The sequence below is a fragment of the Heterocephalus glaber genome, unplaced genomic scaffold, assembly GCF_053883595.1.
Source record: "Heterocephalus glaber isolate CG9 unplaced genomic scaffold, H.glaber_assembly_v1.0 deba00001608, whole genome shotgun sequence".
Taxonomy (NCBI): domain Eukaryota; kingdom Metazoa; phylum Chordata; class Mammalia; order Rodentia; family Bathyergidae; genus Heterocephalus; species Heterocephalus glaber.
This window is the reverse complement of record NW_028258379.1, coordinates 15,028,023-15,054,096: the sequence shown is the minus strand read 5'-3', so window position 1 is coordinate 15,054,096 and position 26,074 is coordinate 15,028,023. Positions and strand designations below refer to the sequence as shown.

General features: G+C 50.3%; 1 protein-coding gene and 1 pseudogene across 3 annotated transcripts; one reads left to right on the top strand and one right to left on the bottom strand.

The window, feature by feature from the left end:
• LOC101725957 (small ribosomal subunit protein eS1 pseudogene) lies at positions 1-842 on the bottom strand (annotated as a pseudogene).
• Positions 843-9,144: 8,302 nt separating this feature from the next.
• Positions 9,145-25,022, top strand: Rps6kl1 (ribosomal protein S6 kinase like 1). Of its 3 annotated transcripts, none has more exons than XM_004837188.3 (11): positions 9,145-9,303; positions 10,619-10,903; positions 12,370-12,494; positions 13,385-13,477; positions 19,398-19,445; positions 19,815-19,947; positions 20,836-21,447; positions 21,789-21,878; positions 22,025-22,107; positions 23,222-23,317; positions 23,641-25,022. In XM_004837188.3, the coding sequence occupies exons 2-11, from the start codon at positions 10,639-10,641 to the stop codon at positions 23,749-23,751; spliced, it is 1,656 nt and encodes a 551-aa protein (XP_004837245.1). In that variant the 5' UTR covers positions 9,145-9,303; positions 10,619-10,638; the 3' UTR covers positions 23,752-25,022. The 3 variants fall into 3 exon arrangements, with proteins under 3 accessions (XP_004837245.1, XP_087051529.1, XP_004837246.1); XM_004837189.4 differs by having other exon boundaries at positions 9,199-9,303; positions 12,384-12,494; XM_087195403.1 differs by lacking the exon at positions 20,836-21,447 and having other exon boundaries at positions 9,160-9,303; positions 23,641-23,941.
• Positions 25,023-26,074: the final 1,052 nt, after the last annotated feature.

Genomic DNA, 26,074 nt, shown 5'->3' with positions numbered 1-26,074 from the left:
CAAGCCATTACAAATAGGATTTTATTTATCACTATTAAAAATCTGGATTTTAAACAGACTCTTGGACTGGTGGTTCATATCCATCAGCTCGTTCAACTTTAGCTCCAGTCTCATCTCCAGTAGCTTTTCCAGAGCTGCTACCTTCACCATGAAGCTCCATGAGTTCTCCTAATTCAAACTTGGGATTCTTCAGCATTTTTACTTTTCTGACAAAGACATGAAGAGGATAAATAAACTGGCAAGCCTTTTCTATGTCTTTCCCAATGCTGTCTGGAATCAACTTATTTACCACTTCTTTCAAGTCGTTTGTCTGCACCTCTCGGGTCAAGATTTCCATCATCTTCTTCTGGATTTGGGGGACCGGTTGGTGATGAGCATAAGAGGTCTTCCGTATCTGATTGTTCCTTTTTTTTAGTAAAACCAACACAGAACAAATGAAGCAAATAACCATCGGTAGTCTTGACGTCAACATGAGCTTCGATCATGGTCTGCCATTTCTTGACCACGGAACACATTTTGTCACGAGTGAGATCCATGCCATGGAAGTTAGTCAGGCAGTTCTTGCCCTGAACATCTTCAGTAATTAGCTTGAATTTTCTAAAGGCAACTTCATCGTTCTGCAGATCAGCAAGGCTCACTTCAAACACATGACCTGTGAGCCCATCAGATGCAATTTTGGTTCCTTGAGTTCTGGTGACTTGTGTTTTTCCAATATTTCTTATGCTGAGCATAGCCAGTGCCTTCACATCATACCAGTCTTTTTTAGAAAATGGATCAACCACTCTCTTCTTGACTCCCTTTTTGCCCCCTTTCGTAAGGCGCATGTTCTTGCCCACCACCATGGTGCTGCTCAGAGACCCAAAAGGGAAAACGTAGGTTTATAACGTGTGTTTAGGTCTGGTAAAGCCAGCTCCTAACCCCACCTTCTATTCTTTTTCAAGGGGTTATTGTCGCCTACTATGTGCACTGTAAAATTACTATGAGATGTAAGTCTAAGTATTTGTTTATTTTCATTTCTCTTTATGAAGAATGAAAGCCTCATGAAAGCAGGAATTCTTGAGCTGGGCGTAGTGGTGCATGCCTGTAATCCCAGAACTTGGGCTACACAATGAGTTTGAGGCCACTCTCTCATGAAAAAAAAAAAGAACAAGAGGAATTCTGTTCTGTTTACTGTATCCCAGGAAGTAGGGGAGGTTCAGACCCATAGCAGAGAGCAGTGTCTCCATACATTTTGTTGAATGAATGGATGAACATATGAATTTTATTTAATTTTTTTTACCTGGACCTTAAGTTGTTCATTTACAGTTATTACTAATGTATCTGTTTTTTAAAATACAGCAGAATCTGTATTTTTTTGCTAATCTCTGAAGTGTCATGGACGTACCATAGGAAAAATCTAGTCAGTTAAATTATTAAAGCAAGTAATTAGAATTGCTAAGTAACAATGACACTTTTATAGTACTCCCTAAACAGGTAGGAAACAAATATGCATTTATTTATAGGAACTTGGTTATTTTATATTACTGACTATAAAACAACTTACTATTGTAAGGGCTGGGGAGGTAAGGTGCTTGCCTAACATGCTCTGGGTTCAACCCCTATTTCTGAAAAAAAAAAAAAGTACTATGGTAAAAGATAAAATCAGACTTTGAAAATTATTTTAAAACGTTACATTTCTAATTTTATATTTCATCCTTAGACCACAATAAAAACTTGACCACATACGTATCTATGCATTTCACAGCAAACTATCAAAACTGAGGGCAACTGTAAGAATTATTTTATAAAGAGTTTAAATAATCTGTTTCCGTGATCTCATTCTTTGAAATGAAATTCAGTACACTGTCAAACTAAATCAAGATTTGCTGGTAGCCACATATAGATTTTAGAAGCATCCTGTCAAGTTGTATAAAGAGTCCTTTTGATATTTTGATTGAGATTGCATTGGGATTTGTTGTTGTTGTTGTTGTTGTTGTTGTTGTTGTAGTTCAAGCTGGCCTTGAATTCACTATGTAGCCCAGGCTGACCTCGAACTAAGGGTGATCCTCCTGCCTCAGCCTCCAGAGTGCTGGAATTACAGGTGAATGCCACCATGCCCAGCTGCATTGGGATTTTAAATTAATTGTGGCAGAATTTGACACCCTTACAGTGATAGCCATCCTATTTTTGAGTATACACATTACTCCCTTTTTTGAGTTTTTCAATCCAATTTTGTTTTTATCACAAAGGTCTTATATATTTCAAATTAGTTTATTCCTAAGGGTTTAGTTGTTTTTGTTACTATGGTAAATGGAATTTTTAAATTGTTACTATATTTTCTTCAATTTTGTCTTTTTTTGAGATAGAGTCTTGCTTTTTATAGAGATACAGTCTAGAGTTGCCCAGGCTGGTCTCAAGCTCAGGGATTCAAGAGATTCTCCCACTTCAGCCTCCCTAGCAGCTGAGACTGCTTGCCTCTGTGCCTGCTCAATTGTTGCATCTGTAAGTTGTTGCTGCTGACAGGTAGGAAAGTGATTGACTTGCTAATAATATTGGTCTGTGTCCAGTCACTCTGCTGAATTCACCCATTGTTGCCTTGGGTTTTCTTGGTGGATAATCAACACCACAAACAATGGCACTTTAGCTTTGTCCTTTCCAATCTTTAAACCCTTTGCTTGTTTTTAATTTTCTTTTTTTTTTGGTACCAAGGATCGAACTCGGGTCCTTGCGCTTGCACAAAAGGCGGAGAAACCACAGAGCTAAATCCCTGGCCCTGTTTTTAATTTTTTATTGCACTTGTTGTAACTTCCAGTACATTGTTAAGAGTAGAGGGATTGATTCCTTATCTGCCACACTGGGTTTATCACTCAGGACAGGGCAAGGTATGCTGCAGTTAACAATCCCAAAATTTTAAGACAGGCCCTAGTGCTGTACACCTGTAATCGTATCACTTGGGAGGCTGAGGCAGGAGGATTGGTGTGAGTTCAAGGCCAGCCTGGGCTACAAAGTGAGTTCAAGACCAGCCTAAACTACGTACCCGGACCCTGTGTCAAACAAACAAAAATCCCAAACTCTTGTGACTTAACACAATAAAAAATTAGTTCTCAAGGTGGGGCATAGTGGAGCACACCTGTAAGAGACAGGTAGATCCCAAGTTTGAGGCCAGACTGGACAATTTAGCCAGACCCTATCTCAAAAATGAAAATAAGGACTGGCCTCCTCAAGGAATAAGCAATAAATTGAAGAGTATACTATAATTGGTATCACCTGGTCCAAAAAAGTCTAGATAGATATCAGTCACCCAGGTGGGCGACCAGGGCCTCCTGATCCATCCCTTCCTAAAAAGGTCTTAGTGCTCTTGTTACCTTTGCTGCCTTGTGTGTGCCATGTTGTTTCTGCTCTGCCATGCCTGTTTGTTGTTCCTGCCTTGGAGTTGGCTGATTATGGACTGAAACCTCTATGAATTGTAAACCAAATAAACCCCTTCCCCTTTCACTTTGGGTGTCTGGTATTTTGTCTCAGCAATGAGAGAAAAATAACACAGAAATTTGGTACCAGAGAAGTAGGGTCATTGCTGTGACATTACCTGGCCATGTGGCTCAAAAGCCTTTGGAACTGGCTTGTGGGAAGGAGAAGAGTTAGGAAAGATCCAGAGATGTTGGCTACAGAAGCAGCTCTGGAATGCCTTAGGTTGTTCTTGTCAGCGCTCAGAAGACCAGAAAGCCAGTAGAGACCGGGCTCAGGAGGTTTCTGCTGGGAAGGAGGACTGCATTGGCTGCTGGACTCCAGAAGATGTTTGTTATGATTTGACAGAAAGTTTGTCTGAATTTTGCTCATGTTCAGAGACTTTGCTGGAAGATTCAGTGCCACCAGCTAAAAAAGTAGGGCTGGAACACCTTAGGCTATCCTGTATGTGAGATTCTGGTCAGAGATCAGAAGACCAGAAAGCTTATAAAGCCCAGGCTAGGAAGGTTTCTGCTAGGAAGAAGGACTGTATTGGCTGTTGGACTCCAGACGATGTGTGTTATGGCTTGGAAGAAAGTTTGTCTGAATTTTGTTCATGTCCAGAGACTTTGTCTAAGACTGATATTAAGGGTGGTGGACTAATTAATCTTGCAGAAGAAATTTCAAGACAGTCAAATATTAAGGTGGTGGCATGGCTACTGTTGGGGGCTTTTAGCCAGATCTATGTTGAGAATCAAGAGCAAAGGGCCCAGCAGAATGATTTAAAATGTTTTGAGTTTGGCAAGAAAGGAAGCTCCAGTAAAGCTGTGGACTGCAAAGATAGAGCAGAGCAGATCTTGATTACTGAGAAGGAACAGGAAAATAGAAAAGGTGGTTTAAGAGCATCACAGGAGGCAGCAGGACTCCACACTTTGCAGACTCAGAGTTATAAAGGTGAAGGAATTTGCCTTGAGAAAAAAGTCCCAGAGAACCGGGTTCCAAAATGGCAACAGCCACACCATGTTCCAGAATGGAAGTGGCCTAGGGAAGTTGTTCCAAAATGGTGGCAGCCTAGAGAATTTGTTCCCAGGATTGAGTTCAGAGTGCTCAGCAATCCAGGCACTCGACCCTTACAGCCAAGAGAGAGGGAAGACTGGCTACTACTGCTCCAGCTGGCAGCAGACCTTGGCATCATCCATCTGGTGCTGGTTTTAGGTGCGTGGAGAATGCAAGAGTTGTGGGGTCAGGAAGGCTCCCACCCAGATTTCAGAAGGCCTGGGAGGCCAGGCAGTGTGGCTCTGAGAGGGCCGTGTGTGAAGCTGCGAGTGTGAAGCTGGAGGTGCATTGGAGACCCCAGAAGTTTGGAGAAGCTAGGAGTGTGGATTGTCTGAGGAAAGCTGCAAGGAGGGAGCAGGGCTGGCCTAAGAGAGAAGGCATGGGAGCTCCAACCACCAAAAGTGCCGTAGGGGTGGAACCACCAGAATCCTTTGGAGTTCACAACTTGCCACAGATTGCTGGGGATGCTGGAAATGGAACTGTGGGATTTAATGTTTCCCCTACTGGATTTTGGACTTGCCTTGGTCCCATTCCTTTGTACCCCCCTATTTGTACCTTTTAGAATGGTAATGTTTATTTTGTGCCATTGAATGTTGGAAGTGTTTAACTTTCTTTTCATTTGTACAGGGACTTGCAGCTGAGTTTGCCTTAAATCTCAGAGTAAATTGGAACTTGGGCTTTCCAGCAATCCTTAATATTAGAACTTTGGGGCCGGGGATTTAGCTCAGTGGTTTCGTCACCTGCTGCGCAAGCGCAAGGACCCGAGTTCAATCCCTGGTACCAATATATGTATATATATATATATTAGAACTTTGGCAACTCTTAGAGCTGGACTAAATGCCTTTTGTGTAAAGGAATGTGCATGAGTCTTTGGGAGGCCAAGGGCGGAATGTTATGGTTTGGGTCCAGATGTCCCCTCAAAGCCTCATGTGGTCATAGGCTTGATCTAGAGAGTGTGAAGCTGGAATTGATTCATGATGCAATGCTAGGCTCCAGGCCACTAGGATTAAGGGTGTGAGTGCTACCTGCCCTAAGTAGTCTGAGTAAGGTAAAAGGGGCAGGGAGATGCTGTCAACTTCTCTTGTTACCTTTGCTGCCTTGTGTGTGCCATGTTGTTTCTGCTCTGCCATGCCTGTTTGTCGTCCCTGCCTTGGAGTTGCTGATTATGGACTGAAACCTCTATGAACTGTAAGCCAAATAAACCCCTTCCCTTTTTTTAAAAAAAAAGTCTTTGTTCTTTCCATGTACATTTGGTATGTGACCTGCTTTCCCATTGGATCAATACTCTACCTAAGCAGCTATACTTGTAATCTTATTGGTTGATCATATTTTTGACCCACGTTGTACCCACCTCATGATTTTGTACTCACCTCATGATTTGGGGGGGGGGTGGTATGGGGATTGAACTCAGGACCTTGTGCTTGCAAGGCAGGCAGTGGAACCACTGAGCTAAATTGCCAGCTCACCTCATGGTTTTGCTCTATAAAACTTCCTTTGAGAAGTGGGCTCATTGCAACCCACTTTTGGGTCCCCTCAGGATAAATCTCTCAGGATCTATCTCTCTCTCTCTCAATAAAATTTCCCTACTTTTAACCTCCGTTGTTCCTTAGAATTCATTCTTCAATTTTGGGGAACACGAACTCAGCGTATCTGGCATCTAGCAGGTTGAGATTAGGAAGGGATTATCAAAGGGATTAGGAAGAGGGAAGTGGTGAAGGGCCTTGGAGACCATAGGAGGGCTTTGAGTTCTTCTTGGAATAAGGTGGAACCTCCACAGGGTTTTGAGCAGAGGAGGGACAGAATGTGACTTAAGTTTTGAGAGAGTCCTCTGACACAGAGTTGAGAATTGCCTTTAGGATGGCAAGTGTAGAATGAGGAAGACAGTTGGAGTCTCCTACAGTAAGGCAGTGAGGCACAAGATAAAGATAGGTCATAGCAATGGGTGAGAAGTGTTTGGATTCCGGGTATATTACAAAGGAAAAACCATTGTGATATTCTTTTCTTTTTCTTTGGTACCAGGGATCGAACTCAGGACCTTGCGCTTGCGAGGCAGGTGATGGAACCACTGAGCTAAATCCCCAGCCCCACCATTGTGATATTCTAATAGATTCAATGTGGGGTGTGAAATGGTTCTAAACTTTGTGGCCTGATGGACAAGAAGGACAGATCATCCTCATGGATGGATCATCTGGATGGTGTGGAGAGGCTTCATGTAGAGGAAGTTTCTGAGGAGGATCAAGAGTTCAGATTTAATTGTTGTTTCTCTTTCATCATGATGATTTTTTTCTGGAGATATAATTCAGCCTCTTAAAATACGTAGTTCACTGATTGTTAGTATATTCATAAGATATGCAACTGTAACCACCATCTACTTCAGAACAATTATTGACGCCCCTCCAAAAGAATGCCAATACCCATTCCCCCTCCCTGACGTCTACTTTCCATCTCTATGGATTTGACTATTGTGGAAACATCATACAAATGGAATCACACGGTGTCGATTCAAGCTGGACTCCTGCAATACAGTGTATGGCTTTTTGTGTCTGGCTTCTTTCACTTAGTGTACTATTTTCAGGATTCATTCATGTTGTAGCATGTATCAGCATTTCATTTGCTTTATGATTAAATAATATTCCATTGTACGTATATATCACACCTATTCATCAGTTGATAGGCATTTGGGTTGTTTCCACTTTCTCACTATTATGAATAATGGTGCTGTAAACATTTATGTACAAGTTTTCATGTCAACATGTGTTCAATTCTCTTGAGCACATAATTTAAAGTGGGTTGTTGTGTCTTGTGGTAACTTGTTTAAGTGGTCTTCTAAATTTTTTGTTTGTTTGTTCACTTGTTTTAAAACAGGATCTCATTATGTAGCTCAGGCTGGCCTTGAATTAACAGCGATCCTCCTGCCTCAGCCTCCTGAGTGCTGGGATTACACGCGTGCGCCACCACACCTCGCCTGTGTTTAAGTTTTGAGGAAATTGCTTTCCAAAGCAATGGCACCATTTTGCACCCTCATCAGCAAAGTATGAAGGTTCCAGCTTCTCCAGATCCTGCCAAGATTTGCTACTATTCTCTTTTTTATTATGGCCATCCCTAGTTGGTGTTTTAATCTGTGTTCCCCTAGTGACTAATGATGTCAAGCATCTTCTCTTGTGCTTAGTGGTTTATTTGCATATTTTCTTTGGAGAAATGTCTATTAAAAAATTCCTTGTCCACTTTGAAAGTGGGTTATCGGTGTTTGTATTGTTAAGCAGTAAAAGCTCTTTATATATTCTAGTTACTAGACCTTTTTCAGATATATAATTCCAATATTTTCTCCCATTCCACAGGTTGCTGCTTTTCTTTGTTTTGTTTTGAGATGGGGTCTTGCTCTGTAGCCCAGCATGGTCTCAAACTCTCCTTGATCCTTCTGCCTCAGCCTCCCGAGTGCTGGGATTACAGGTATGTCCCACTACGCCTGGCTCACATCTTTTTTTTTTTTTTGGTACGGGGGATCAAACTTGGGTCCTTGAACTTTCGTGGCTCACATCTCTTTAAATGGGTTTTTCTGGGAACCTAGGGTGGTAATAAAGGGAGAAGTAAAGCCAAGAATATCCTTTATTTTGTTTTCTTGGTTTGCTTTTTTATTTTTATTTTTTAGAGAGGAAGTCTCACCATGTTGCCCAGGCAGGTCCTGAATTCCTGGGCTCAATCAATCCTCATGCCTCCACCTCTGGAGCAGATGGGACCGCATGCCCATGCCTTGTCACCTGGCATTTTCATTGCCTTTAAGAAAGGAGAAAAGTATATTATGTTTGTACCCAATGGGACTGATCTAGTGAGAACCAAAACTTAATAACGTAAGAAAGAATTGGTGGAGTGGGTCCTTGTGTAGGTGAAGGGACAGGACTGATCTCCAAGTGGAAGACTGGGCACACCAGGTCATCTGTGGAAAGAAGGGAGAGGCTCCAGTCTCTTGGTAGGAAGTTGAAAGCGAGAGCTCTGAATTAATTGACAGCGAGGATGCAGCGGAATTGAGAATGCTTGGAAGGGGTCCAGGGGCGCGCAAGCGCAGTGGGGCAGGACAGAGTGAGTCCGTCCGGCTGGCTGCATCGGGCACACACGTGAGGCCTGTGCTCTTGAACTCTAAGCTCAGTTCACACACTGCTTCCTCCAGAAAGTCTCCCGACCCAGACTAGGGCACACCTCTCCCTCACAACGTTGACCACTGTGAAACCAAACGTGTACTCTACTATTTAGCTCTTAGCTGTTCATGACATCGGTGCATCTCAGCATCTGGGCTCCTGGGCAGAGCTGTAATCATCACAGAGTTGAGAAAAGTGTAAAGTGCCACCGGAGCTGGTCAGTCGGCCTTTGTTTCTGAAGTAGCCCCTCCCTCATCCCTGGGTGACAATAGATTGCCTCTTCCCGCCCCCACCCGCCCCCACCCCCTCACCATCGACTGCCGCCGACCTCACCTCACCCTACCTCCATCTCCACCCCACCCCCACCCCCACCCCCACCCACCTTCTACGCTCCAGCCTCCCACCCCCGCCCCCAGCACACTGCAGCGCAGATTCTGCAGCTTTAAGGGTCGGGTGGAAGCCGAGCCGGGCGGTGATTGGTGGTTTATTCTAACGGGTATAATGACCTCATCCTCAACCAATGGCGGGGCTTCTCGGGGCCGGACCCCGCCCCTGTCCAGAGGGCGAAGGCAGCGGTCTGCGGAGCACGCTCGCCCGCCGGGCGGTGGCTGCCGGCGAGGTCTGGCCGGTTCACGGAGCTCCAGGCTCTGGCGGGAACGGTGTTTGCTCGGTTCCTCTTCCATCTTCCCAGGTGAGGAGCCCTCTCCTCTCACGGCCCCAGCCCGGCCTGCGTTGACCATTCCCCACGGGACCGTGCACCTTACGTGCGGGTCGCTGGAGGCTGCACGCATGGCTTTTGGAGTCCGAGGCGTGACCGGGTCCTCTGACCGCAGAAGCCAGCCCTGAGTTGGGCCTGGGTGCGCCCGAGCACAGGACTCGGAGCTCCGTGCCCTCCTGGGTTGGCCCAAGCAGGGAGGGCCTGCCTCCCTCCACCTGCTGGCTGCACCCTGGCCCGTGCTCAGCTCCGCACTGCCTTGGGATGAGGTTTCCTCCCCACTCTCCTTCCATCTGTTCGTGCCTCTCTCACGGAGGCCTGGGCTTGGGATGCCCTGGCCGGTCCCTCCCGGCCCCTCCCGGCCCCTCCGCAGTGGCTGGCTGTGAGGCCGCAGTGAGGTGTGAGCCCCTTCCTCTTCGCAGCCACTGCTCTTATCCCTTTGGCCATGTGTCTCGCACTGCAGAGGGAGAAGCCTCTCTGGGACAGAGCTGGGAGGACAGAGCAATCCCCTCCTAGAGGGCTGGGTCACCCTGCACTCTTTTATCTAACTCTACCGAAGGTGGCGCTGAATCTGCCAGTCACAAACCTCTTCTGCTCAGGCCCTTGAAGGCCCAGGTCCGTGCCATCTCCAGGGTGGGGGATGGGGGTCCTCACTCACTGACCATGCTGACCTCGGGACCAAGGGGAACGAAACAAAGCAAGGACAATCCATCTTGTCCTGGGAGAGGTGCCACTGGGCTGAACCCAAAAGATAAATAAGCCAAGTTCCCACCAGAGGAACAGGGAGGGGGGAACAGGAAGGGAGGGGACAATGTGAGGAGCAGCCTTTGAGCCCAGAGTGTGGCTTCCATTCCCTTACCTGTACTAGGCACAGGGTTTGCTCTGGATCACAGATCTCCTCCACGCTCTCCACTGCTCAGAATGGAGCACGTGCTCAAGAAGTACTTGTCGATGGGCCAGGGATTTTAGCTCAGTGGTTCTGCTGCCTGCCTCACAAGCACAAGGTCCCGAGTTCAATCCCCGGTACCAAAAAAAAAAAAAAAGTTTAGAAATAAAGAAGTACTTGTCAAACTGAATTTGAATGGAAAGGAAAACACCCCTACCCTATGTTATTCAGTCATTCTGCCCTAGGAAGGACCTGACTCACTGAATGTACCTACCCATCTGGGCTCTCAATCCTCCAGGCTTTGGAGGTGAATGTCAGTCTCCCAGCGTTCTGTGGAAGAAACCAGGGTGCAGGCAGAGGTGGGGCTCTCAGCTGGGCCCTCCCTAATGCATTTGCTTGTTCCAGACCCCAGACACAGGGAAGCCATGAGCCTGGTGGCCTTTGAATGCCTGCCTAGCCGAGGCCTGGAGTCCAAGCCCTGCTCACGACCACGATCCCAGGCCTGTGTTTACCTGGAGCAGATTCACAGCCGGGCGGCCGCGGGGGCATCTGACATGACCAAGTGTGACTACCTGGTGGACGCAGCCACACAGATCCGACTGGCCTTAGAGCGTGACGTTAGTGAGGACTATGAGGCAGCCTTCAACCACTACCAGAATGGCGTGGATGTGCTGCTCCGTGGTGTACACGGTGAGGACCAGGGCTGGGGACAGGTGGGAAAGGGCCAGTGCAGGGCTTGCCCTGTCATTTGCCAGTGGCGTCCTCTGTCCATCCATACTGGTGGGGGCCACTATGCTAGCAGCAGAGCCTCCGTGGGCAATGACAACTAGCATTTATTAAGCAGCTCCAGGCATTGAGCCTCACAGTAATAGAAATCATTATTGTTTCAAGAATATAGAAACTATTTTTTTTTGAGCCAGGGTCTCACTTTGTTGCCCAGGCTGGGCTTGAACTCCTGGGTTCAAGTGATCCTCCTGCCTCAGCCTCCTGAGTGCTGGGACTACAGATGTGTGCCACTATGCCCAGCAGAAACCTTTTTTTAAATACTCATTTTCCGGATAAAAAAACAGAGGCCTGGGCCAGTTAAATAGCTTGCTTGAAGCTCCATGGCTAGCAGGGGTACAACTGGAGCTGGACTAGCATTGGCAGCTTTGGCTGCTGGGATCCACTATATTTGACTCTCCCAGGACCTGGGCTGGGCTGCTGTCCCCTGGGAATTTACATTCTACTTGGGAGTGTGGGCTTAGGTAGATGACTGATGAATTGATAATGACCAATTATAGTCCCAGGTGGGAAGAGCAATGAGGAAGAAGTGAAGGAAGGGAAGAGGGAAACAGGTCAGGTTGGGCCAGCACGGGACATTTTCTGGAAGTGGAAATTTACATGTGTGCTGGAGAACAGAGGGTGGATTGTCCAGTGGAGGGCCCGGCTGTGCTCCAGAGAGAGAGGGAGGCTGCCAAGGCCCGGAGGAAGAGGGGAGGCCTGTTCGGGCAGAATGAGCCATTGCCTCACTGGGGGAGAGGCGGGTGCTGAGGCCAGTTTGAGATCCCTGAGGGCCTTGTGGCCAGGCTGTGGGTAGGAGTCAGCCCGACTTACCCCTCCTGCGCACCTGCGGAAAAGATCCTTGCAAGTGTGGGCCGCAGGCCTGTGCAATGGGTTCCTTTGCCCTCTGATCTGGTCTCCACCCTGGCCTTTTTCGCACTGGGGATCAGAGATGGAGGAAGCAATGCTGTCTGGAAGCTTCCATCTCCTCTTCTGAAAAAAACTGTGCATGGAAATCCCTGCTCTGCCCCTTCCCAATGGCATGACACAGAGTGACAAGCTGTCCACTCCTAGACGTAACTCCAGCGTGAGAGGGTGTTCAGCAAGGTGATGGGTACAATTGCAGTTAGCTGAGGGGTGTCCATGGCTCCCAGACTTCTCTTGCCATCTTCCTTCCTCCTCCTCCTCCTCCTCCTCCTCCTCCTCCTCCTCCTCCTCCTCCACCAGTCTCCCACCCAGAGCAGGGCTCGGAAACAATCTGCTGAAGCAGCCTTAGAAATGGGGATCATCTGTTGTAGAGGACAGAGGGTGGGTGATGGGAGCTGGCAGCTCAGGCTTCTGCCAAGGTCAGGGTTGGGACAGGGGTGGGCCTTGGTGACCTTCATCCCCCACAGTTGACCCCAACAAGGAGCGGCGTGAGGCAGTAAAGCTGAAAATTACCAAGTACCTTCGGCGAGCTGAAGAGATCTTCAACTGCCACCTGCAGCGGACGCTGGGTAGCGGATCCAGCCCTGACACGGTGAGGGCACCCTCCTGGCAAAAGGCCTGAGGAGGAGGGGGGTGTGAAGGGGAGTGCCAACCCCCACCCTATCCTACAGGGCGGTTACCAGGCCAGTAGTGGAGACCTAAATCAGCTATTCTTTTCGGGGTCCCTCTTCCTGTGCCCTCACAGTTCATTAATTCTCAGACACCTCACTGAATCATCCCCAGTCCAGCCTCAAGAGTCCTTGCCACCTGTACACATCCACCACCCTGCAACGAGGCTCCTGCAGGGTTAGTTAGGTGCTCACAACGTGTGCACACACTCACTGAAAGCCTCTGACTCTGCTCATGTTAGGAATGGGCTGGCCACGAGCGTTTGGAGCACACATGTGCCCAGGAATTCATGTGTACGTGTGTGCCCAGGACCTTCCCCAGGAGGCTTTTCCTAACCCAGTGGACACGTGTACACACACTTCCCAGCACACGCAGGCTTATGCACGTGCCGTACACATGCCCGGGGCTTGCAGTGTCCCTTGTAGGCTGCCTTTCCCAAAAGCAAGTGGCTTGGTGTCCTAGGCATGTTCCCCAAGCCCACATTTCCTACCCCTCATCCTAGGAACATTCTGGCACCTGTGGATGGTGCTTTTGAGAGGGGGCTTCTGAAGCCCCAAGAACTTCCTGGACCTGGGGGGCTGGGTGGGGGCTGAGCAAAGAGGCAGCCTGGCTGCCCTGGACCAGTGTGGGACCCTACCAGCCAAAGCCAACTCCTCACTCTGGCCTCATTTCTGAGGAGGCCTGCCTGGACCCCCACTGCTCTCCTGGTAGCTCAGAGCCCCTGCCCACAGCCCCACAAGGCAGCCAAGGCAGCTGGGGCTGAGGAGGGATTGGGCCTGAGGCTGCCTGTGGCCCCGTCTCCCTCCTCTGCAGGGGTTCAGCAGCCTGCGGCTCCGGCCCATCCGCACACTGCGCTCTGCCCTGGAGCAGCTGAGAGGCTGCCGGGTGGTCGGGGTCATCGACAAGGTGAGTACATGGATGCTTGCATCATGGGGGAGAGAGGTGTGGTATGACAGAAGGGGGACTGTAGCAGCTGTCTGCAGTCCTTCAGGGGGTGGCGGGCCAGCCAGAGAGGAGAGCAGCCACCTCTCCTCACTCTGGCCCCAGCATGCCGTCAGGCCCTGGAGAGGCCAACATGGGGAATAAGAAGAGGTAGGCAGCTCCCTTTCCCCAACCCCAACTCAGACCCAGAAACCCCAAAGAAACCATGGGAGAAGCTGTGCCCGGGGCACCCTGCCAGCTCTGGGTGCTCTGCTCACTCCCGCTGGCTGCAGGCTCCTGCCCTGCCCTCACTGTGTACCCCAGGGCTGCAGCCCTGAGTCTCTTCTCACCACCCACAGCCAAGAACATCCTGTGGCAGGAATGTGCTCATCTCCAGAAATTTGTCCTGCAGAGGAGGGAGACAGGGCCACAGGCAGCCTCAGGCCCAATCCCTCCCCAGCCCCGGCTGCCTTGGCTGCCTTGTGGGGCTGTGGGCAGGGGCTCTGAGCTACCAGGAGAGCAGTGGGGGTCCAGGCAGGCCTCCTCAGAAATGAGGCCAAAGTGAGGAGTTGGCTTTGGCTGGTGGGGTCCCACACTGGTCCAGGGCAGCCAGGCTGACCTCGTCCCTGGCATGTACCATCCAGGGCTATGGCAACTCTGCTCTTTCTTGTGGCACCTCACACTCATCCTGAGCCATCTGGTACCCTTTTCCTTAATTCAGGGCAGACAGGAAGATGTATGATATCCTGGTCCTTCCTGGGGAGCACTTACTACTAAAGGGGGGATCAAAGGGGCAACAGGTCAAATGAGAATTGAGCCAGTGACAGATTCTCCTCTGCCCCCAAGCAAGGGTTCCCTGAGTACTCACTAAAACAGTTCTTTCCCAAACTGGCTATTTATCACAATCACTGGAGAACTTCCCTGAAATACAGATGGCTGAACCCTACCCCAGACCTGTGGAGTCACACTTCCTAGGGTTCAACCCTGGAATCTAATAAAATACCTATTAAATGAATTTGGCGGGTGTGGGGCTCCACAGAGAAAAGGAGACCGATGTGTCTTCCCCCATGCAAGAGGGTGGGGTGCTGCTGGGAGGGCACTGTACAGTGTGGCCATGGCGAAGTCCTCTCATTGCTGTGAGCTTCAGTTTCCTCTGTAAAGTGTGGTGGGACTTCTCCCCCCAAAGCTGGTGGGGTCTGGGAAGGAAAATGAAATAATTTTTAGGAAAGTCCTGGCACATCCTAAGACATTTAATGCATGTTCGATGGCTCTTAGTGTGGTGACGAGTGAGTAGGGAAGGGCAGGTTCCAGTCCCAGGCTGTGCTCCAGCTGCTTCTCCCAGGGCCCTGGAAAAGGCCCCAGGCTGTCAGGGAAGGCCAGCCAGCTCTCATCTGCTGCAGTGTGGCCACAGCCTGGCCTTGGCACAGCAGCTCCCACAGACAGGCTGGGGAGGGGACAGACACCATTCTCTGAGTGAGACCCCTGAACACTGGTGTTGTAAAGAAGGGGCCTCTGAGTTGAAGAAGTTTGAGAAACAGTGAGTTAAAGTTGCATTTTTCTTAATTATAGGAGTTCTCAGAACTTTTAGGATACAAACATATACTGGGAGTCTCTGAGAGTGAGGTCTGTGACACAGAATTCCCCAGATTTGATTAACCCCAGGATGCCCATGCACCGAGCATTTCAAACATCCTTTGCTCCAAGACTTGTGCAAATAAGGGGAAAGCACAAATTAAGGCCATACCTAACTCTTCTGTCTTCAGGTTGCCCTGTTTCCATTTTTACCCTCTCTGGTACTCTTATGTGAACTCCAGCTCCCTCCTATGATCCTATTTCCTTTTCCTGTGTCATGCCCAAGCCAGAAACAGTACTCTTCCCAAATTAGGAAATGTTCTAGGGCCACTAAGCCTGTTCTGCTCTTATCTTCTCTTTTTTTCTGGTACTTCAGGGCCTTCACACTGACTTACATCATCAGCCCTATTTATTTAATTTTTTATTTGAGATAGGGTCTCACTAAGTCACTAGGTTGCCCAGACTGGGCTGGAACTTGTGATCCTCCTGCCTCAGTCCCCCAGAGTGGTGAGATTACAGGTATGTAACACTACACCCAGCCCCACTGGGTCCACTCTACAGCTCTGCCCAGGCAGATCTGGGTGGCAGGCCAGTGCTGGGCAGTGGCTTCCCTTAGGACCAGGAGGGAGAACAGGGATTGCTCAGGACAGTCTGTGTGCAGCCCAAAGCCATCCAGCTGTTGGTGTTGACTGTGCTGGAAGTTGACTCTCCAGGGACTGAAGAGATACTCCCAGGGGTAGGGGCGGCAGGGAGCAGGAAGCTGAGTGGATCAGAGATGAGATAGCAGACCAGATACCCAGGAGTGTGTCCTCAGGGAGCCTGGAGGCCTGGAAGATGTCACCCGGTTTTAGCTGAGCCTCTTCCAGGAGACAGGCTCTGAGTTGGGCAAGAGGAAGAAAAAAGTCATCCAAGTCACTTCTTGTTTTTATTTTTTGGCTCAAACACAGGGGTGCTTTTTGGTTTTAATTGTTACCAACATTTTAAAATGTGCAAATTTCATACAAAAGTCCAGCTTTCCGGCTTCTTTAGAAAAATCAGATTTGGAAATGAGGGTTTGTATTCCCATGTGGCAGCAGGGTTCTGAGGAGGGGCTACCTGTTTCAGACGGGACACGGCCCCCCGCTCTCACCTGTCCCCTCCTGGCTGCGCCACTCACCTTCCTCACATGTCCTGCCCTGGGGACCTTTATTTTTTTTTGGTACCAGGGATCGAACTCACGTCCTTGTGCTTGCGAAGCAGGCAGCGAAACCACTGAGCTAAATCCCTGGCCCCCCTGGGGACCTTTGAGTGTGAGAACCTGTTTGAAGCTTTTGGATTTGTTTGCACAATGAGAGAGAGGTTCCTCCTAGGGCTTAGATAATCTGGGTATCTTTAAAGAAAGGTTTTTACTGTGTTTCGCCAAAGTTTTAAATGTCTCTGAGTCTCAAGAATACAGTGGGCTTCTTTTTTAAAAAAGAAAAAAAGTCACCTTTTTAACAAAGGTATAAATTATAAGGCTCACCTAACATTAGTGATGAATGTTGTCATTTACTGAGCATTAAGTTCTCACAGCCACCATGGGGATAAGAAGCATTATGTTGTGCTGTCAAATAAGGTTGTTACTAGTCACATAAGACTGTCTGCATTAATAGGCAGATGGTATTCAATGGAAACTGGGTGGGGTGGCACACATCGGTAATCCCAGCGCTCAGGAGGCTGAAATAGGAGGATTGCTGTGAGTTTGAGGCCAGCCTGTGCTACACAGCGAGACCTTGTCTCCAAAAAAAAAAAAAGTATTCTGTATCTCAGTTGCACTAGCCACATTTCAAGGGCTCAATAGCCACATGAGGCTACACTTGATCTTAGCCAAAACGCCGAGAAGTGATGCCACATGAAGCTAAGGACAATGCACAAATATAAATATATCTTTTCTACAGAAAAAAGGCAGAGAGTTCTGTTGGATGGCACTACATTTTATTAATTATCTTACAGAGAATGAAGCTGAGGTTCATGGAGGTCAAGTACTAGGTAGTGTTCGGTCCTCCAAGCAACTAAGCAAAAGAATTTTTTGTTTAGTTGCATTAATGGGAACATGCCTCTCTGGTGCCCTTTTGAGATACAATGAGGACAAAGGAGTTTAAAATGAAAAACAAAAACCTCACCACCCTACCTAACTCCAAGATAATCACTGTCAGTGTTTTGGTCTAATTCCTTCTAGGTAAATAGTTAGGTTTTAATGTATTTTAAAAACAGTTCTTTTGATATAGGGGTCAAATTATATTTCTGGCTTCCCCAACCTTCCACTGCTGGTTTTTGAACTATAAATCAGTGGGTTTTGCTCAGGACAATGTGGTGGGGAATCCCATTTGGCAAGAGATGGTGGGGAATTATCCAGGGTGTCAGGACTTGTGGGAAACTCTGGTCTCTGAAATGACCCCATGGTTTTCTGCCTTTTCCTTTTCAAACATTGCACAAGTGTGGTCAAGGAGCCAAGGCCAGGCTGGGCTCATCTCCCGCTGATGGAGGGGAGACCTCTGGTGGTTGAAAGAGACACCTGCTTTGTGGGGCTGGAAGGGCCAGGTGCTCATCTAGTCCACTACTGCTTTCCTTTTACTGATGATGGGGAACCTGAGGCCCAGAGGAAAGGCCCTTGCCCAGGCCACCTGGTTGTGCCCCTAGTTGCAACAAAGTGGGCCAGGCTCAGCCTCACTAACCCCTTTTTAGCAGTGGGACCATAAGTAGGCATTATCACCTCTGAACCTCAATTTCTTCATCAATAAAATGGATCTCTAGTAACTCTCATCAGTAGGGTTGTGGGAATAAAATAACCTATGTAAACTGCTTAGCACAAAGCACTTCATAGCCAATGTTGGCTCCTTCTCCAGTTGATATTGGTGATAATTGCTATGCATGATGAGGGTTTATACTTGAGCTATCTGCTTTAGTCTCTCACACACTGACCTGCAGGAGGAATTACTGTTACCCCTTTTTGCACTTAAGAATATCAGGGTTCCAAGAGTGACTCAGCACGCCTTCCCATCCTCACCACCTCTATGCTCACACGGGGCTGTCCCATTCGTGGCATCGACAAACCATTAACAGGGAAGGTGGGCATTCATAATTTGTGTTTGGTAGTTGAGAAAATCAGTCCACTCACTCGAGCGCTAAACCCAGTAAGTACCCTTTTCTCTTCCCCAATCCTATACTGCAGCCTTCACTTCACCACTGTCCAGTGGTCTGGCCTCAGGGCCGGCTCCCACTCCCACCGTGGCAGGAAAGGGCAGGCCTGCAGCCAGGGAGTCCCAGAAAACACCAGGATGCTGTTCTGCTTTCACATGCCCTGCATCTGGGCTGAATCCTCTGCCTTCCTGCCCTGACACACCCATGTGCCTCCCTTACCCCCTTCCACAGCTGGGCCCAGCCCTGGCTCCCCCCATGAGTCAAGGGCCCAACTCCAAACCAAGCCCTGGCCCAGCCACAGGCAGGCCAGTGACTAACCAAAACCAGCACGAGAAGGAGATGGTTGGCTGCTCCCTGAAGATAGCTCCAGAGAGGGATAGATGATTGATTGAGACAAGTCCCAGTTGGCCTTGAACTCCTAGCCTCAAGTGATCCTCCTGCCTCAGCTCTCCAGTACCTGGCACATAATCACCACTGGCTTAGAGAGTACTTTATTTAAAAAGAAGGGGATGCAGCAGGGCGGGATAAGGGAGAGACTCAAAGCAGGGTGTCAAGCCCATGCAAGGCTCAACCCACACAACCTAGAGCCGCATTCAGAACCTTGGCGTCCTCACTTGTGCAACAGAGACCAGAGGATGTGACACCTTCAGACTCTGCAGGATAGTGGGCTCTGGCCAAGGTCTGGGGTGAGGGGTAGATTTCTTTATCCCTGTCCTTGGGCCACATGGGGCCTGGCCCAGTGTGGGCAGGGAGAAGGGGAATTCTCTGTGAGGTTTTCCCAACCCCAACATCTGGTGCTGTGGGCCAGGTGCCATGCCTGTGCTACTACAGAGTGCTGGAAATAAGACTGGGCAGCAGTATGATCCCTGCCCTTATGGAGCCCACAGTCCAGGGGAAGACAGGAAATTAGACCCACTGTGATAAGGCTTCCCCGAGGGTGAGCCCAGAGGGCATTGGAGCCCCAGAAGCTGAAGGAAGCAGCATTGGGCTGAGACCTGTGGGTCTAGCAAGGTCAGTGAGCAGGACAGGATAGCTGTTGGCTTGGGGGCAGGGTTATACTCTGTGCCACCAGAGTCTGGCCTCCCTGACCTACCCCAGGAGTGACTCAGCCTAGTGGAAGAGCCAGGAAACTAGCATGCACTTTGACCCCTGCCTTATGGGCTTGCTTTGGCAGGTGCAGCTGGTCCAGGATCCAGCAACTGGAGGGACCTTCGTGGTGAAGGCAGGTGCCACCCAGCCCCTGCCGTGCTGCATTCCTTCTTGGGACTTTCTCAGGGGAACCCCTTCCGCAGAATGTACATCTGGAACCCATGTGCCTTCCAAATCCAAAAGCTGCTTGTTCCAACTCTGAGCCCCAGCCTTCAGAACAGACACACTCAATGCAAACTCCTTCTTGGCGGGAGGGTGGAGGACCTAGATTCCATGAGGGAAAGAGGGTGAGAGCCAGGCTAAGAACTGGGAGAAGCAGTTGCTCCTCAGAGTGGCTCCCACCTCTCATCTGGGTGCACCTGAAATCAAGGTTAGGATGTTCCCTAGCTGCAGCAACCTCTGGCCTGGCCACAGCTAATCTGCTTGCCCTGCCCCCTCCCAGAGCCTGCCCAGGTGCCATGTGGCGAGCCGGGAGCGGCTGACCATCATCCCACATGGGGTCCCCTACATGACAAAGCTACTACGGTACTTCGTGAGTGAGGACTCCATCTTCTTGCACCTGGAGCATGTGCAAGGTGAGGGAGCCCGAGGTACCCCCGTCAGCTCCTCAGGCCTTTAGGGTATTGACCCCCTTAAAACACGGAGCCCTAAGGAGGGGCATGGTCCAGATGCATAGCACACACTGGGGATCCATCCTTTCTGGAGGCTGGTGGCAAGACCAGGCTGTCATGGGACTGTATGGCACCAAGGGAGCAGGGGAGGATGTCTACATCCTATGCAGGCAAGAGAGCATTTGTACAGCTGTCTCCCTTGTCACTGTTTCCTCTAGTCTTGGCTCTTTTCATTTTCCTGGCTTGTGTTCACTCTTCAAAGTGGCTATACAACAAAGTGGTATTAACTGAAGCTGTAAGGACCAGAAATGGGGCCACATAGCAGATCATTATGATCATAATGAGGTACATCCCTGGGTTATGAATACAGTCATCGTATGATCCATGCCCAGCCTTTAAGTTTTGTTATGCTATCCCCCCTAAAAAGAAAGAGAAAAGAGGGCCGGGGATTTAGCTCAGTGGTTTTGTCACCTGCTGCGCAAGCGCAAGGACCCGAGTTCGATCTCTGGTACCAAAAAAAAAAAAGAAAGAGAAAAGAAAAAAAAACCCAGAATACATTGAATACTGGTGAACTCACTTCCCAAACCAAAACTAAATACTTCACATCTCCCTGGGGTTAAGCATTTGTGCGTTGCAGGCTGTGAGGCTGGGCCCTCTGTGGGTGGGCTGAGGGGAGGGAAGTAGGTGTTTTGGGCTAAAGGGTAAGAGGTGGCCAAGGTGAGGAAGCTGAGCGAGGCAGGACCTCTGGATGGTGGAGGAGCCATGCCCAAAATGGAAGGGAGGTCAGAGTGGGGCCGGGCTTGGTGTCCACACTTTCTCTTTTCCCATGCTTGTTCCCTCTGCCTGGCCCAGGAGGCACCCTCTGGTCCCACCTGCGCTTCCAGGTGCACCCCCAGCATTCTGGCCCCAGGTCTGGCTCCACTCAGAAGACGAGGGCCCAGCTCGACACCTGCCTCAGCCTCCTGACCCCAGCACGGCTCCCTCAGGGCCACACCATTGTGCAGAACAGAATCCCTCTGGAGCATCCTCAGACTTCTCAGAGCCTTCCCCCAGCCACCCCAGCCAGGGAGGCCCTGTCCCTCAGGCCCCAGCGAGAGCCTGAAAGTGAATCCATAGCCAGGACCAGTGCTTCCTGCTCCTCGGACCTCACAAAAGCCCCAAGTGGCCCCTTGCACCTGCAAGTCAGGCGGGCTGGCCAGAGCTCGGACCCTGGGCTCCCCCAGGGGCTGCCTTGGGTTCGTGAGGGGGCCAGCCAGGTGCTGGGGGGCTGTGGCCGAGGCAGAGGTCACAGCCCCCCAGCAGTAGAAAGGTCCAGCCTGGCGTGTGGTGGGGCTGTCTGGAGCGTGAGGGAGGAGCAGGTGAAGCAGTGGGCGGCTGAGATGCTGGTGGCACTGGAGGCCCTACATGAGCAGGGGGTGCTGTGCCGGGACCTCAACCCCCGGAACCTGCTCCTGGACCAGGCAGGTAGGACCCTGACCACACTGCCCTGCCTGGGAGGTCCCCGGGTCAAGGGGACCTCGGAGGTTACATGCTGCTCTTCCATCTCTGACTTTTCACACAGGCTCTGCCTGTGTCTGGCTTGTCTTTGTGCCCCATGTGTCTAAGGCAGCAGCTCCCAGGAACATCCCATGATCTTTGGGTCCCCCAGGGCCATGCCCTTAGGGAGATTCTGCCAACACAGCCCTTGGCTCCTGCCCTGTCACTGTGTCAGGGGATGTCCTGGAGCTGCCTCCCCCATGCCAGCTGCTCAGTGATGCTCTCCTCAACCTTTGCCCCTCTTCTTTCTACTCACACTGGACGAGAAGGTCACATCCGGCTCACATATTTTGGCCAGTGGTCAGAAGTGGAGCCACAGTGCTGCAGGGAGGCTGTGGACCACCTATACAGTGCCCCAGGCAAGTAGGGGACCTTAGATCTTGGGTGCCTTTGTGTAGACTGAGCCTGGGGGCTGAGCATGACAGAGCATGGGTGGTATCTGACAGGATGAGGAGAATGGAGAGGGCCCTCTTGGGTGAGGCAGGGATATGTTCTTCTTCTGCAGAAGTGGGTGGGATCGCTGAGCTGACGGAAGCCTGTGACTGGTGGAGCTTTGGCTCAATACTGTATGAACTGCTGACAGGAATGGTGAGTAGCTGGGCAAGGTACAGAGCCCTGGTGGGTGCTGCTGAGTGCGGGATGGCAGGGTTTAGTCCAGTGTCTGGACAGAAGCTGCCTGTTTCTCTAAGACCTTGGGGTGGATGTCCTGTCACTCACAGGCCACCAGAAGTCATTCCCACCAGGCCATGTGCACAGTGAGCAGCCCCACACTGGGGGCTATATCTAATGAGACTCAACTTTTGTGAAAGTGAGTTAAGAGTTGAGATAGTTGGGAAAGGTTTCTAGAAGTGAGCACCTGGGCCTAGGTTTAGGCAAGGTAGGATATGACACAGCCCTCTTTCCTTGGAAGTCCCCCAGGTCATCCCCCTAACCTCCTCTACTGCTCACTTCTCCACCCATGCCCTTTGGGGCTGCAACCCCCAGATCTTAGCTGGAGGATAATAGAGAGCCACTGCCCTGTCCGGAGCTCCAGCTCCCCCTCCACACCTTCTTGCTCAGGGGACAGTTCTGACCTCTGGCTTCTGCATGGAGGAGCTCAGCACTGCATCTGGGCCCAGTTAGGCTAGGAAGCAAGGGACTGGGTAAACTGCATTTGAGCAGGAAACACACAGGATGCATGACCTCCTGCATGGCTTTCCTGGTCTCTCACTACCTCTGCTGCCCAAGGCTCCTGGCCTCCCTGCAGCTTCAGAGAGTCCCTCTGCTCTGCCAAGCTGCACCTTTGGGTGTGGAATGGTCTTACTTTCTTCTGCTGCCATGCCCCTGGTGGCACGAGGGCAGCACGCCATGGCCAACGTGAAATGAATAATAGCCCTCAGAGGCTTTTCTGTAAGGAGACAAATTTCTGTGCTGTTCCCAGTAGTGCCCGCCCTGATCAAAACCTAAGACCCATTCTTCTAACAAGCTTGCATTGCAGCCAGAGGGACCTTGGTTCAAACCCTAAACTCAGCACAAGCCCCTTTCCTTGGAGGCTGTGTCTTTAATGGATATGTCAGGGACCTAGCAAGTCTGCACGCAACAGGTCCTAAGCAAAAGGTGCCTGTGGAATGTGACCCAAGAGCAGAGAAACACTCCTGGCTACACCAGGAGTGCACACCTTCCTGGGGTTGCCTCCTCAGAATTCCTGCTTGTGTCCTCCCAGGCACTGTCCCAGAGCCACCACTCAGGATTCCAGGCCCACACCCAGCTCCAGCTGCCAGAGGGGCTTAGTCACCCAGCAGCCTCCCTGCTGACTGAGGTGAGGTACAGCCTGGCCTAGAGGTGACTTCTTGGCCTATGGGTGAGAAGGGGGGGCGGGGCAGGGCAGACTGGGGATGAACAGAATCTCCATAACCACGTGTGTGAGACGTGGATGCTAAGTGGGTGCCAAAGGGTTTCTATAATTCAGTAGCCAACCACCACCAATGTCCCCCCAGGGAAAATGGTTTTGTGGGCTGTTTCAGGGAGAGTGAGCCCCCCAGGGCCATGGCGAGGGAGCCCCTTGAGGTGGGCCCCTGCTACTGCAGTGGGGGTGGAGAAGGCTTGGGGGGGGGGGGTCGCTGACCTAACCTCTCCCTGCAGCTGCTGCAGTTCGATCCTGTGAGGCGCCTGGGGGCCAGAGGAGGTGGTGTCAGCAAACTCAAGTCCCACCCCTTTTTCAGTACTATCCAGTGGAGCAGACTGGTGGGGTAAGAGGGGCAGAGTGGGCAACGGAAAACTGCTGGCCTGGTCTGGATCTCCTCAGCCTCCGCCTATTACCCAGGGTTGGCCCCTCTGATCAATGAGCTTCAGGCCAAGATTGTAGGGCCTTTCCTGCTCAGCTGCATTTGGACCTCAGAAGCAATTATTGCCACTGCTCCAAGAGGGCCATCCCTGGAGAAGCTACAAGGGAAGGGCAGCCAGGCTTACCCTTTCCAGCCATGTCAACAGACACCTGTTGAGCACGTACCTAGTACCTTTAACACCGACAACATTCAAGGGTTCACCTTTGTCACACTAGCTCTGAACTGATCACCTGCTGAGCCTCTACCTCAAGGTTTTGTGACACATTCACTGCCACGCTGTGCCACACTTTGGACATCTCTGGAGACTCGTCTCAGGATACTGATCCACTAGCTCAGTGGACCCAAACCAGGGCTGTCCTGGCTTAAGTCATGCAACGAGTGGCCTGCTCCCACCACAGGCTGTCCCCCAGGGACAGGGAGGCTAGGCAGCAGGGACAAATCTGTAGAGTGGGGTCGGTAGGGGACAGGATGATGCATTCTCCACTCCTGCCCAGGCCCATCTTATGAATTCAGCCTTTGGAGAGCAAAAAAGGGAAGTGGGGGAGAAAGCGACAATTTTGCCACTAAGAACAAGTTTGAAAAGAGAATGAGCTTCCTTCCTCAGCTAGCCCACCTGTGTGGGGGAACCTGGCCTGTGGGTCCGAGAGGGGCTGAAGCAGCTAAGGCAGGTCACACCCATTAGGATTTCCTTCTCAGGAGTTTGATCTCTTCACTTTTCTGCATTTGGATCATGAGGATCTACTCAATTCACTGCCCACTGTGACTTCACCCTTTTAGAATGAGACACCACAAAACACATGGAACGATTGCTTACACTTTCAATCAGAAGCACATTGCTTCTGGTCTCTAACGAACTGGGGTAAGTGGGTACCTCAAAGACAACTCCTCCCCAGGTCTGAGGGCTCCTTTCAGGACTCACCCTGTCACTGGGGTGTGGCATCAAGACAAACTTCATTACACCTCTGCCCCCAGCTCCTTCCCCGTCTCTATCACCCCCAGGTGGAGCAGACAGGTTTGAGTCAGGCTCTGAAAGCCCAGCTCTCCCAGACTTGTGTCCTGGGGGACCGACTGTGAACAGAGGACAGGGGAAAGCACAGCCTGTGGCCAACTCCCTTTGGTCTATGTCTTGGCTGTCCCCGGGGTTTCCCCATCCCCCAATAAAACCTGCTCTTCCTGTGGTGTCCTGGCATCATTAACACAGTGTTACCAGCTAGAAGGTCCAGATTCCAAACTCCCCTAGATGCATTCAAGAGTGAGCTTGGGGCATGCTAGGAAGCAGTTTTTGTCCCTGCAGAGCAGCCTCAGGGGAAATGGGGGGTGGGTACTAGGCTCTATGAGAAATAAGAGGAAGCAGCTCGAGTTGGTGGCACATGCCTGTAATCCCAGCATATAGGAGGCTGAGGCAGAGGATTGCTGTTATAGAGACCTTGTATCAAAAACAAAACAAAAAGGCCAGGGATTTAGCTCAGTGGCACCACATCTGCCTGGCAAGTGCAAGGTCCTGAGTTCAATCCCTGGTACCAGAAAAATAAAAAGCAGGAAGAGTCAGGGTGCCTAGGTGGGACACTAGTTTAATCTTCAATGACTCCTTGTAAGATGGTAGCTCCTGAGAAAATTGAGCCCCTAACAGCCCACTCAGTGCCTGCTAGAGCCAGCCTCCAATCTCTTCCTCCTGCTGTCACACTCCCATCAGGCCAGACCACTTCCAGCCACTGCTTCAGGAAGTGCAAGACACTTCTGGGCGTCATCCAGCCAACACATGCAGCACATCTGGCTCTTTATTGGGCCTTCAGTTTAGAATACTGTTGTCCCAGCCCTAATAGGCTTAGGTGGACCTTTCAAGAAAATGGGGCTACTTTGTAAGTCTACTAGAAAAATTAAAGCTTTGACAACAAGGCCTAGACCTGACAGACAGTTCTAAAATTCTTTCTTTCATGAGCCCAGTTTCCCCCCACCCACTATTTACAAGCTCTAGTTCTACCCTGTAAGATCTACTTCCTTCCTTCTCCATAGAAGGATGGTCTCACTTTAAGCCGATCAGCAGACAAGGATTCTGTGTGGAAATATAGGCTGCATTTAAAGCTGGACTGCTACCATGCCTGTCACCTGCAGTCAGTCTAGGTTAGCTACCAGTGCTGTCCCCTGACCCTCATAGCCACCTGCTCCTAGGAGATGACCTACCCTCATTTGTGTATGCTGATCCAGAGCACTTTAGTATACACATGATCCAG

Coding starts and splice junctions, on each gene's coding strand:
- Rps6kl1 (XM_004837188.3), top strand. CDS start 10,639: ATGAGCCTGGTGGCCTTTGAATGCCTGCCTAGCCGAGGCCTGGAGTCC. Junction 10,904..12,369: donor GCTGCTCCGTGGTGTACACG/GTGAGGACCAGG, acceptor CATCCCCCACAG/TTGACCCCAACAAGGAGCGG. Junction 23,318..23,640: donor CAGCCTCCCTGCTGACTGAG/GTGAGGTACAGC, acceptor CTCTCCCTGCAG/CTGCTGCAGTTCGATCCTGT.